This window comes from Bos grunniens, chromosome 23 (genome assembly GCF_055505025.1).
Source record: "Bos grunniens cultivar Pamir isolate PY7600 chromosome 23, Bosgru_T2T1.0, whole genome shotgun sequence".
Taxonomy (NCBI): domain Eukaryota; kingdom Metazoa; phylum Chordata; class Mammalia; order Artiodactyla; family Bovidae; genus Bos; species Bos grunniens.
In genome coordinates this window covers 53,867,882-53,880,331 of record NC_141187.1, presented here as the reverse complement: position 1 = coordinate 53,880,331, position 12,450 = coordinate 53,867,882, and the positions used below count along the sequence as shown (strand labels likewise).

The 12,450-nt window shown below is 58.1% G+C and overlaps 1 protein-coding gene across 3 annotated transcripts in view; it reads left to right on the top strand.

Moving 5' to 3' along the window:
* Positions 1–9,647, top strand: part of DUSP22 (dual specificity phosphatase 22) — a 49,226-nt gene extending 39,579 nt beyond the window's left edge. Inside the window, exons 5-8 of one of the 3 annotated variants that reach the window (XM_086370961.1) lie at positions 1,822–1,896; positions 4,119–4,290; positions 4,579–4,651; positions 6,930–9,647. In XM_086370961.1, the coding sequence (XP_086227087.1) occupies positions 1,822–1,896; positions 4,119–4,290; positions 4,579–4,651; positions 6,930–6,976 (367 nt within the window). In that variant the 3' untranslated portion in view covers positions 6,977–9,647. Of the gene's footprint in view, positions 1–1,821; positions 1,897–4,118; positions 4,291–4,578; positions 5,846–5,865; positions 6,030–6,929 lie in introns of those variants that run through there. The other 2 variants (XM_086370962.1, XM_086370960.1) reach the window with 2 other exon arrangements.
* Positions 9,648–12,450: the final 2,803 nt, after the last annotated feature.

The window sequence follows — 12,450 nt, the reverse complement described above, 5'->3', positions numbered from 1 at the left end:
GCCTGAGGTAGAGACCCTTCTTTTGTCAGGAAGGGAGTCCTCCTGGAGCCCAGTCCCAGCCTCCCCTCTGCTTCTCTGTGGCTGGAACTGCAGGGAAGATGGGAGCTTCTGACAGCCTGGGAGGGTGTGGACGGATGAGCCTCTCCCCTCCCCACGCCCCGCCCCCCGCCACCCCCAGCCTCAGCACTTGCCATCAGAAGAGCTCATGCTCAAGGCGGGTTTTACCTGAGATATGGGATGGACGCACCCCACCGTGGACGCTGTGCTCAGCACTGGGCAACCTGACCCCTAGGGCCACCGCACCCCTCCCTGCCCTCTGCCCAGCCTCTGCTCCGAGGTCTTTGTATGTCGGGGTCACCGCAGCGTCTTCCCTTGTCTGTCTTACACCACGTCAGTTTAGGGGTGGCGCTTTAGTGCCCGAGGTTGCCATGTGCACTCACCCTGGGAGCACATGTGCCCGGGGAGGTCAGCAGAAACACCCCTCACCTCACCCTGCCTTGTGGTCTAGTTGGCTCTCTGCTCAGAGTCTGGAGTCTGTGGCTGGGACCCTGGCCCCTCTGCGCACAGTAGCCTCAGGCCGTGTGAGAGATGCCTGCACCAAAGTCCTCTGTGTCTGCTGCCCAGATCCAGGACACGCAGCTTGCTAAGTTTCTTCTGCAGTCCACACCTGGCTGCGTCTGTGTGCCCCACCTGAATCCCCTGTTCCTCTGAGGTTTGTTCACCCGGTCAGCCTTCATGGAACCGCAGGCCTACATGTGGCTGCGAGCCACGTTCTATTCCTCTCTGATCTCCAGGCTTAGCAGAGTCCCTGCTGCACGCTCAGTGCTCAGTAGCCGCTGTGCTTTCAGGCCACGGGCAAAATCCACTTCAAAGCAGGAGACTTGGGAAAGCACAGGCTCTGTGGTTCCCCTCAGAGTTTTCCTCGACCCACCGCACGGTCTGGATGACGCTGCTGGGCGTGAACCGGGGCGGGAGAAGAGAGCTGCTGACAAGGGAAGTGGCTCCGTCGTGTCCGACTGTGCGACCCCACGGACTGCAGCCCACCAGGCTCCTCTGTCCATGGGATTCTCCAGGCAAGAACACTGGAGTGGGTTGCCATTTCCTTCTCCAGGGATCTTCCCGACCCAGGGATCGAACCTGGGTCTCCTGTGTTGCAGGCAGATTCTTTACCGTCTGAGCCACCAGGGAAGCCATAAAAGCTAAGGATCAGGAGAAAAGATCGCAGTCTCATGGTCACATGGGACCTCAGAGTCCGCGAAGCCCGTTGCTGTGTGTTTCTCTGTCCCGGCCTGTGAAGCCCAGTTCCCATTTCCCAGTGAGGCTAAGGGAAGGCAGGTGACGTTCCCACGGCCACACGTTCAGTCAGACCCCTCGGGCTTGGGGGCTGCAGTTCTCCTGCCCCAGCCTGGAGGATGGGCAGTCAGGACCTCCTCCAAGATGGTCAGATGTGAACTGGAGAGCCCACACTGGGTGGGTACCTCCCTCACCTGGTGGGTGGTAAGCAGGTCACTGTGGGGATCGCTGCCCTGCTGGGTGTTGAGGGGCCCAGACTGACCGTGGGGCTGGGCCGGACCTGCCCCCAATGTCCATGTGGCCCTGCGTGTTTCAGGGGTTCCTTGCAGAGAACTTCCAAAAATCCCAGTGGATGGGCCATCCCCTCCCAGCCTCAGCACTGTGGGTCAGATTCAAAGCCCTGGACAGTGACTGGGATCTGGACCTGCGGACTCAAGACCTTTTCAAGAAACCTCAGCGGGTTTTTCTTTTCCTCATACGTTGAGTAAAGTAGAGAGATGTCACTTCTCTCTTTTTTCCTCCCCACAGGACGCGACACTTCAAAGAAAGTATTAAATTCATCCATGAGTGCCGTCTCCAGGGCGAGGGCTGCCTGGTTCACTGGTACGTGTGTCCCTGCCCGACAGCGAGGGCCTGCTCTGCCCTGCTCACGGTCTCCCTGAACGTCCAGCACCTACCCACCTCACCCCGGCTGCGTGTCAGCCATGGTTGGCTTTTGTGCAAAGTGAGCCAAACAGTTGTTCCTTCCTTGTCACTTAGCATTTTCGCTTTTTGTTAGGTTTTTGCAGGGACTGTCAAGGTTACTGGAAAAAAGGAGCCCCTTTTCCATCCTCTCCCAACATCCTTTCAGAACTTGGCTCTGCTCAGTAGCCATTCAAAGCACTGTTTCTTGCTGGAGGGTTTTGGCTGCATATGTGGGTGTTTAGCATTGCGTTACTGTCACACCAGAACAACCATCTCTCCTCCATTTACAGATTGGGGCTTTTATGTGTTTGGAGCTTGTACTTGGCTCTAAGCAGAGCTGAACAGACTTTTAAAATTCAGCAGGTCTATGCAGCTGTTGCCTCCATTCACACACCGTGTGTGTGGTATAAACACATACACCTGTGTACACGTTCTGTGGCGAAGGCTGCTGCTGGGTGCAGACCCCAAGGACAGTGCCCCCAGCCTGGCACAGCCAAGCACTCAGGGGCCTGTGGGCCCTCATTGCATCACTGCCAGTGCTTATGCCGAAGACATGGCTAACAGTGAAAACATAAGCTGCTATTCATAATGGTGACACATCCAGGGGCCCAGAGGCTGGTGTTCTGGGGCAGAAGCTGCTGTCATTAGAGCACGGATCGGACAGGCCCCCTCGCTCCTGAGTGAGGTTCGGTCTGGGTTCACGAGAGAATCTCAGTCATCTGAGTTCCCCCAAGGAAGCTGCCGTTGCAGTGGAGGCTCTGTGGAGTCACACGGCCCACCCTGGGGGTGCTGCTGCCCCACGGAGGGCTGAGGGGCCTGCCGTGTGGACCAGGGGAGCCTCCTGGAACCCCCAGTCAGGCAGGGGCACTGGGTAGACTGCCTGTTTTAGCAGTGTTGTTCTGCAGTTTTATGCGCTTGAAACTGGATTTCCATTTTACTTTAAAAAAGAGCAGGATGTGTAATAAACATGAAGTGCGGGTTTGTGAAGCTCGCTTGCATTTGCTCCAGCGCGCTCTGCAGTGCAGCCAGAGCTGTTTCGGGGGGTGAGCATCTCCCCAGCTGCGCCCCAAGAGGATGTGAGTTTTTTAAAAGATTTATCAGTATTTCTGATACACAGCCCAAGGGAAGAACCACTACTTGAGAGTGGTTTTTATTGTTATTTATATTTGAATAAGTGCAGGGCTGATGTTCTAGGAATTCGTGTTTCATTTGGTTGTGTCAATCTGAAGATAAGCTTTTCTAAAAATGAGAAATTTGCTGAACTTCCCCATCTTAAACCGTTGCTGAGCACTCCAAGTCTGACGTAGCACAACCTCTCTGTGACCACCTTAATTTGCATGCACATTTAAAATTGGTCGCCTTATTCAGCCTGCTGGAGAAAACTGGCCATTATCACCTGCAGAACGTCCCCACCCCCACCCCCCAGAGCACGTGGAGTGTGCCACGCGGGTACTCTGCTTGGGTCTGTGGAGGAGATCAGAGAATGTTGGCTAAGGGCATCTGTATTTAATGAGTTTTTTAAGTGATAGACTTTACCCTTATGTACCTAAGAAAGTGTTAGTCATGTCTGACTCTTTGCGATCTCATGAACTGTTGCCCATGAGGCTCCTCTGTCCATGGGATTTCCCAGGCAAGGATATTGGAGTGGGTTACATTTCCTCCTCTAGGGGATCTTCCCAACCCAGGGATCAAACCTGGTTCTCTTCCATTGCAGACAGATTCTTTACTGTCTGAGCCACCAGGGAAGAGGTACCTAAGAAAATCAGACTTTAAAAGTGTGAAGCTGTCTGAATGCCTGAGGTTATAACTGACTATTGCTGGGCTCCTGGACCCTTCAAGTGCCCAGATGTCCTTTCACAACTTTTCTGTCCAGGGAATGGGGACTATCTGAAGGGGAGGTCAGGAGAAAAAGAATCATAGCACCAAGTGTCTGGAGCCATAGCCAGTAGACAACCAACCGAGACGGAGGCCGCGTGGGTGAGGAGTGCCCAAGACCCTAGTGTGGTAAAGCAGAGAGAGCTGGTATGCTTCTGAGTGATTTCTGAGGACGCACTGGCTAGCTGTCCACTCATAACCGAGGACAGGCAGCTTCCTACATGAGTCTGCTGACTGCCCCTTGCCATGTGGCTCTCAACCTGCAGCCTGGCGGGCGTCTCCAGGAGCGTGACCCTGGTGGTCGCCTACATCATGACGGTCACCGACTTTGGCTGGGAGGACGCCCTGCACACCGTGCGTGCAGGCAGGTCGTGTGCCAACCCCAACCTGGGCTTCCAGAGGCAGCTGCAGGAGTTCGAGGAGCTCCAGGTCCACCAGGTAACTGCGCGCCACCTTCACCCCCAGGCCGGATGGCTCACGGGCTCCCTCCAGCCCCTCGCAGCCGTCCACCTTCCGCAGGCCCCAGGTGAGCTTCTGCCTCTCTGCCTGGGGGTCGAGTGCTGTCATCTTGACGAGGCTGGCTTTCACATCCTCAGGCCAAAGCCTGGAAGAAGTCATTGTGTCGCTCGGCGCCCACTGGCCGGCGTCAGAGCTGACTGGGTGAGGGCACCGGGCGGGCAGGGTGAGGGCGCGGGGGTGTGACGCCCCGCTGTCTCGCTTCCCCAGTTCCGCCAGTGGCTGAGAGAGGAGTATGGCGAGAGCCCGCTGCGGGACGCCGAGGAGGCCAGGAGCATCCTGGGTAAATACAAGGAGCAGGGGCGCGCGGAGCCCCCGCCAGGCGCGCGGCGCTGGGCCGGCCTGCGGGCCCCGCCCCCCCTGGCCTACGGCAGCTACACCCCAGAGACTTAGCCGGCGCCACGGACACCTTCCGCTGGCTTCTCGTCGCTGCCTGGCCTGAGGACTGGAAGGGGGTGTCCAGTGGATCCAGGCTCCTCTCGAGACCCCCCCAGCCGCCCCCCAGCTTCTGTGCTGCCAGACACTGCTGACTGTTAAGCCCACGGGCGAGCCGGGGTGTGTGTGACACGGGTGTGTGTATGACGTGGGCGTGGTGTGTGACACAGGTGTGTGTGTACACAGGTGTGGGGTATGAGTGTGTGACATGGGTGTGGTGTGTGTGTGACACAGGTGTGTAACACGGGTGTGTGTGTGACACAGGTGTGTGTGTACACAGGTGTGGGGTATGAGTGTGACATGGGTGTGTGTGACACGGGTGTGTGTGTGTGACAGGTGTGGGCTGTGACACAGGTGTGTATGTACACAGGTGTGGGATATGTGTGTAAGACATGGGTGTGTTATTGGTGTGACAGGCACATTTGCACACAGGTGTGGGTGTGACACAGGTGTGTGTACATGGATGTGTGTGACACGGGTGTGGTGTGTGTGAGACATGGGTGTGTGTGCACACAGGTGTGTATGCATGGATGTGTGTGACGCGGGTGTGTGCGTGTTGGGGTATCATCGTGAAGGCCACAGTGTCCAGACTGATCTCGTGGCCTCTCCTCGTCTGAGACCCACTGGGCCGCGTTGGGAGGTGACTGTGAAGAAGCTTTTCTCCAGAGCATCCTGGGCTTGCCCTGTGGCCATGGGGGCAGCCTCCTGAGTGTGGTTTTGGGGTGTCGGCCCTACTCAGCCCTGCCCTTCTCGGAGTCCTGCTTGGCTCTGTCCGCCTGCACTGGTGTTGGGTGGGGAGCACCCCGGATGCCCTCCCTCAGCTCCCGTCCAGCTCCTCCCTCCCGGCCTGCTGCCGCTGTCTCCCTGGGCCTCTTTGCAAGGCATGCATGCACCTTTGGGATTTGGGAAGAAAGAGCAGTTATCAGGCAAGGTCACAGTTTGCGTTTACGAATATGTTTAAATGCCTGTGAACTCATTAAGCACCTCTGTCTGCCGTGGATGTGAGATGATCTCAGCTACCTCATTAAATCGTTTCTGAAAAGCTGTTTTTCATTTTTCCAGTTGTCTCTGCAGCTTTGCGCTGAAAGTATGTGGTCACAGTTGCTTTGGAAGCCAGAGGGAGAGGAGTGCATCTCCGGGCTGCTTGAAGCTTCTGACTCAGGCTTTGGGAGCGCCTGGTGGTGGTGACGCTGGCGTCGGGCTCTGCTGGCTGTGCTGGGCGAGGCCCACAGTGTGGCCTTGGGTGTGGCCCTTTTTTGTCGACCCACGTGGTCTAAGCACTCAGAGCTGTGCGAAAAAACATGCTCGGCCTCTCCCTGTACAGCCTTCTCTGAACCCCACCACGGAAGGAACCCTGAGTAAGAACAGCTTTCCCTGCCTTCAAAGGGTGGGCCCAGATGAACCCCTGGGCCCCACACGTGTGCAGAGGGCAAGCCCAGTGAGAACCTGGGGCCCCACACATATGCAGAGATCAGGCCCAGATGAAGTCCTGGGCCCCACACGTGTGCAGACAGCAGGCCCAGATGAAGCCCTAGGGCCCCACGTGTGTGCAGAGGGCAAGCCCAGTGAGAACCTGGGCCCCCACATGTATGCAGAGATCAGGCCCAGATGAAGCCCTGGGGCCCCACACGTGTGCAGAGGGTGAGCCCAGATGAAGCCCTGGGGCCCCACACGTGTGCAGAGGGCAGGCCCAGTAAGACCCTGGGGCCCCACACGTGTGCAGAGATCAGGCCCAGATGAAGCCCTGGGGCCCCACACATGTGCAGAGGGTGGGCCCAGATGAAGCCCTGGGGTCCCACATGTTGCAGAGAGCAGGCCCAGATGAACCCCTGGGGCCCTACATGTGTGCAGAGAACGGGCCCAGTGAGCCCCGGGGGCCCCATGTGTGTGCAAACCCCAGCTGGACAGCAGGGAAGGGAAGCCTGGCTGCAAGTTCCCCACCAATAGCTGAGACTTTGCTCTAAAGTAATTTTTTCCTTAAACCAAAAAGGAATGTGAATACGTGAACAGGAGTATTTAGGAATCAGCGTGAACATTCAGTGCCTGTGTGGTGTGAATGCCCAGATGCATTCTTGCACCTGAATGCTGTTTCAGTGCTTGTCACCTGTGACGTTCTCTCTCCACAGCCGCCCCAGGCATTCTGAAGCTCTGGCCCTTTCTCAGAAGACCATAATGCTCCTGAAACATGACCAGAGTTCAGGTGCTGCCGGAAGAGAAGCAACCAGAGTTCAGTTTAAGTGTCCAGACGTGTGTGAATGTGCACTTGTGTTGCTCCACGTTGGGAGCTACGCACTCTCTTTGACAAGAGAACGATTTTGGCCTAATTCCTTCTTTGCTGAAAGCTGTGCTGCCCCCAGGCTATCTCAGGGCCCTGCCGGGTGCACCCTGCTCCTCGGGACTGTCTCCCGGGCTGTGTGGCCCCGTGCACCTCCCCATCCTCAGCCCGGGTATGGAGCCCACGTGCTCCTGCCACGGGCACCACGAGGCGGGTTCGGGGGCTGCCCTGCTGTATTTTAAGGCCACTGCCCTCCTCCAGAAGGAGATGTACTGACAACAGGAGATGAGAACTCCCTTCCCTGAGACAGTGGGTGCCCAGTGAGCAGAGAGACATCGGAGAGGGGGGTGCGCCAGGCTCCCCAGGGACTTCTCATTCCAAGCTCAGCTTAAAGCCAAAAATGTTAACTGGTGTGGACAGCAGTTTAAGATGGTTTCCCAGTGTTTTCTCATCTAACTAGCGGGGGGTGGGGGGCGCGGGGATTGGGTGAAGGGGGATGGAAATGTGATTTTTGCTTAAAGGAAAGGTTTGGCTAAGTGCAGGGAGTCAAGGGCTCATTGGCTGAGGGAGGCTCGGCCCGTGCCCTCAGTGTCCAATGCCAGCACGCTCCTGCCACCGTCTCGGAGAGCACCCTGTGCTGGCGCAGGCCTGACAGGTGTGGAGTGATGGTGTTAAAACGCCAGTCCTGATTCAACAGGCCTGCTTGGGGGATGCACAAGTAGTGCATGTGTAGGTGCTGGGCCCCGAGGCCTGAGGGTCCACCTGTGGGTAAGTGCAGGGGCAGAGCCTCGGAAGACCCAGGCTGAGCACAGGGCATGAGCAAACGGCAGCAGGAAGGCTCCTGTTGGGGCCCCGCTGCTCATGGCACCAACGGCAGCCGCCCGGTGACTGGTGCTCTGCAGGTCACACTGCCCCGTGAAGCTTGTAAACCACAGAGCAGATATTTCATTCACACAAGGCTCAGAGAGGCCAAGGAACTCACCAGAAACTACAGATGTTAGTGCGCTTTGCCTGAGCCTGGTCTTCTGGTCCCGACTCAGTGTAAGGGTGAGAGAGAGGAGGGGGCGGTGCCCTGACCCTTGGTCTCAGGGGCTTGTGAGGCTGGCCCAGGCCCAGGGGAGCTGGCAGTGCCATGTTCATTCTGTCTGAGCACAGCTTCCTACCTGCTCCCCCAGCCTCTCGGGGGTGGTTTGGGGCGTGGTGGCTGGCAGGCAATTCCTGTCCTCATCAAAATCTCATGGACATTTCCATTGGGATGGTGTTGACCACACTTAAATGTTAGAGGTAGAAGCCCTTCTCCGTTGAAGCCCAGACAGGTGTTTAGTTTACATGGACGGGGGACAGTGACCCACCTGCCTCGAGGCGGAGTGGGTCGTGGCCCTGGCAGCTTCCTCAGGCTCTCTTTTCTGTGATGTCCTCCAAACGCAGGTCTGTCCAGCCTGGTCTCGGAATTGTGGCCGATGGTGGAGGAGACCTGCACTGCTTCTCTTTGTTCAGTCACTTGCTGGTTCTCTTGAGAAATGCTTGTTCATCTCAGTAGGCGCTCTGGGACCCAGGCAGGACGCACAGACCCGCCCTGAGTCTCAGAAATGCTAGTTGGTGGTGTTGACAGTTGGGAAATCGGCCGTAAGCACTAGCGTGGGTGCTCATGGTGCTACGTTTGGGGAGGAAACAGGCCCTTCCGGTGAGGGGTGAGGGTCACGTCCTGGGAAGGTGTCCCAGAGACGGATGCAGAAGCCCAGGTGCGGGGATTGCTGCATGCGGGGAGGGGAGTCTGGCGGGGCCAGCACATGTACAGGAGAGAAGGCACAGCCGCTGTGTGACCGGGGCAAGCGTGGCATGCGCTGCAGTGAGGGGGGCAGACAGAGCCGCAGACGCAGGCCCAGGCTGTCCGTCCGCTTGGTGCTGCCGTACAGCGACTGGTTGGCTCAACTAGCCCTGGAGCTGCTGGGCTGGTCCCAACATGGAGCATTGCAAGCATGTGGATGCCATCCTGTGGACTCCATCCTGCGGACGTGGCGGGGGTCCCGCCAGGCGTTCTGGGCGAGCAGTGATGGGTGTCAGGGAGGGTGGACAGGCCACGGTGGGGGCTGCTCAGGGGGCTGCCATCGTGGCTGTCCAGGTGATCGTCATAGCCTGGGGCGTGGCTGTGGGTGGAGATGAACAGGCCCAAGGGAGCGAGGGGGCTTAGGGAGGCTGGGGATGGGCAGCTGCTCCGGGGTTGGGCCCCCAAGGGCTTGCTTTCTGGGTCGGCCTCTTCCGCAGTGGGCTCTACCACGTTGAAGGCAGACTGAACGGGGCTGGCCCTGCTGGGACCCAGCTTTGCAGACGAGGTGCTCAAGTCTGTCCATGAACTCGGAACTGACTCCCAGGAACTAGACTTGTGATGATTAACATCCAATTTAGATATCCAATTTATTAATTTATTGTGAAAGAGAAAATACTAGGTTAATAGAGACTAATTTTATCCCCTAACCAGGCTGTCTTTCATTACCGGATTTTTGGGAGCCTTAATGGACACAATGCTCTGAGTCAAATATATCTCAATAAAGCTGAGAAAAAGAGTGAAGCATCTTGTGAACTGGTCCTGAGGCATCACCCTGCCCTCCTGACGTGGGACTGGGGTCTGGGGGCGGGGGTGGTGGTCCTGACAGATGCTGTTGCTGTAGCACCCAGGAGCATCTGCGCAGCCTGCAGCCGCGGAGGTCTCTGTTTGGCCCCCGGCAGCCACCCCGGTGTGTGCTCCTCTGCCCACACTGGCTCTCTCAGGGTGCATTTGTTAACCTTTGTTAATCAGGCTTCTCCCTGGCGATGGTTCCTGCAGGGCTTTATTATTTATGGCGTGCTGGCTCCCCAGGTCTGTCCCAGCAGGGACCCCCACTCCAACTTGTGCTCCTGTTGCTGCTGCTTAGAGACAGACCGTGAATCCCAGTGTCTGGGCACTGCTGTGTCTTGTTAAAGTTTAGAGGATTCCTCAGCCTTCAGGGGAGTCACGTGTGCAAAGCCAAGGGGCGTGTCGAGCACAGGTGGCTTGGGCATCAAGGGAGATCAGAGCTGTTGATGACCTGACGCCCTGCACACCAGCATCTAGTCTTGAAAACAGGGAAACACTAAGACACAAAATCCTGTGATCCCACGTTAGGTGACCCCTCCCATGCTGACACTGAGTTATTAATAATTTTATCAAGAATGTGCTTTCAACATGCCTGTATTTATAGATGTGCTTAACAAGAAATCACCGAGACCTCGGAGGGAAGTTCCTCTTCCCTTTCCTTTTTATGGCCCAGAGGAAGGGAGAAAAAAAAACAGCGGTCTCTGACTTGTCCCTGAGGCTTGAGAACATTCACTGTCCCTTCTGAGGATATATTGGGGTCTCCTTGGGCTGTCAGGGGCTTGAATTCAGGGATGCTGGCTGCATTTCTGGGGTACGTTTGCCCTCTCGTTTCCTCCCAGCTGCAGTGATGGCCTGTGACAATTCGGCCAGGAGCGGGGTTAGCATTCTCTCCCGCCCCCGAGGCCCCTACCTCGACAAGGGCTGCAGGGCTGGGCTGGGCTCACTGTCGATGGCTGAACACCTGCAGGTATGGGGTATTTTGGCCCCAGGTGAGGTCGATTACCAGGAGATAGCCGTCTGCAGTTCCCTTTCCTGAAGCCTCTGGTTCAGTTTGAGAGGATGTGAGGGGCGGCATCAATTGGCAAGGGAGCCAGGTTGCCTGTGTGTGGGTGGAGCCTGACAGCGTCCTTCGTACCAGGCCTGTTTAGGAGACCCGGGCATGGCGGGGGGCTGAATCTGGGGGAGCAGCCCCTCCCGGGGTGGCAGAATGGTTCTGGAGACAGTGCGGGTCAAGCCAGGGGCGGTTGATGAGCTGAACCCAGGCAGGCGCCCAGCTCAGGTGCTCTGTTCACACAGCTCTGCGCTTCCCTCAGAGTCCACTCGCCCCCAGACGTGGCCAGGCTGGCACAAAGAGGAACCATGCTCCCTGGCGAGCGGGCCTGCTCTGTCCTCTGCCAGTCACTCTGGGTTTCCCCAGGGCACTGATGGCAGCGTGTTTAGAACATAAGAATCAAGAGGCCTCCACGTGTGCCCCAGAGAAATGCCACCTTCTGCTTTGCAAAGGGTGCGCCCTTCATGGCAAGAGGCCGCAGGCACCCAGCTTCCTCAGAAGGGTGTCCAGAGAGGCCCCTCCTGTGGGATGTTCCGTTCCCCCGGTGTGTGTGCAGCACGCAGCGGCCGTGACAGGCCGGCAGGCAGGAAGGCTTGAGGCCAGCTCCGTGTTGGGGGCACAGGGGGCGTCCTGGTTCCCACGGCACAGTGTCCCCTCCTGCCACGTCCACCGCCGGGAGCTCGGAGCTGCGGGTGCAGATGTGTAGTCAGGGTGGCGGTGGTGCGGGGTAGGGAGAGTGCGGCATGGGCTGGAAACCAAGCAGCCGGCGGGGTCCTGGAGTCTCTGGAACACCTGGGGAAGCCCCAAGGAGGCAGCTCCCTCCTGTGGAGAGCCTCTCCGTGGGGAGACTGGCGTGAAGGAAGCGCCCCTGGAGAGCTGGGGTGGGGCTGGCTGGCGCCCTGCTGCCCTAGGGACCCCCTTGTGCACCCCGCCTCCTGTCTGGAGGACAGCATGGCCAGCCTCTGGACGGTCAGCGGTCACTGAGCACTTTGTGTCTGATGCTTTCCTGAAGTCACACCCTCTCAGCAGTCTCGTCACAGGGATTTTACTATTATCCCCAGTTTTTGGATGAAGAGGCCAGATTCTAGGGAACTTGAGTGTTGCCCAGTCTCAGGTCAGAAAGTGGCCATGTGAGCCTGGGGCCCTGCAGCCTGACCAGCCGCTCCAGGGTCGCCTCCCTTCTGAACACCAGCATCCCTGGAGGCGCAGGCATCCCTGCTGACACGCTCTTAGGAGGCCATGTGGGGAGCGGCCAGCACCTGGTGAGACCAGAAGTACAGAGGGCTGCATCCCGTCCTGACTCCCAAACCCGAAGTGCAGCCACCTGGCGGGCATCCTGCTCGCTGTGGGCCAGACTCTGTCCCCCCGGCCAGGCCCTCCACAGGGGAGGGCCAGAGACTCCGTGACAGGACGGAGGACGCGCCCCCAGCTTCCAAGAAGTGTAAGTGTGGGCAGTTGGTGCTGAAAGTGGATCCCAGAGAGAGGAGCCTGGTCGCCTGCACGCTCTGCCCCAGCAGCGTGGTGCTGGGAACCGGCCTGTGACTCACCGCCCTCATCTTTAGAAACTGTCCCTGAAGCGTCCGTGCCTCCTGGTGGGACCCCGACCTGTACTTTCCCGCGGCCCACCTGGACGAATGACCCCCTCCGAGGGAAGGCCAGCGGGGTCAGGAGTCATCTGACGTCTGCTGGGAACCGTGCCCTGCCCCA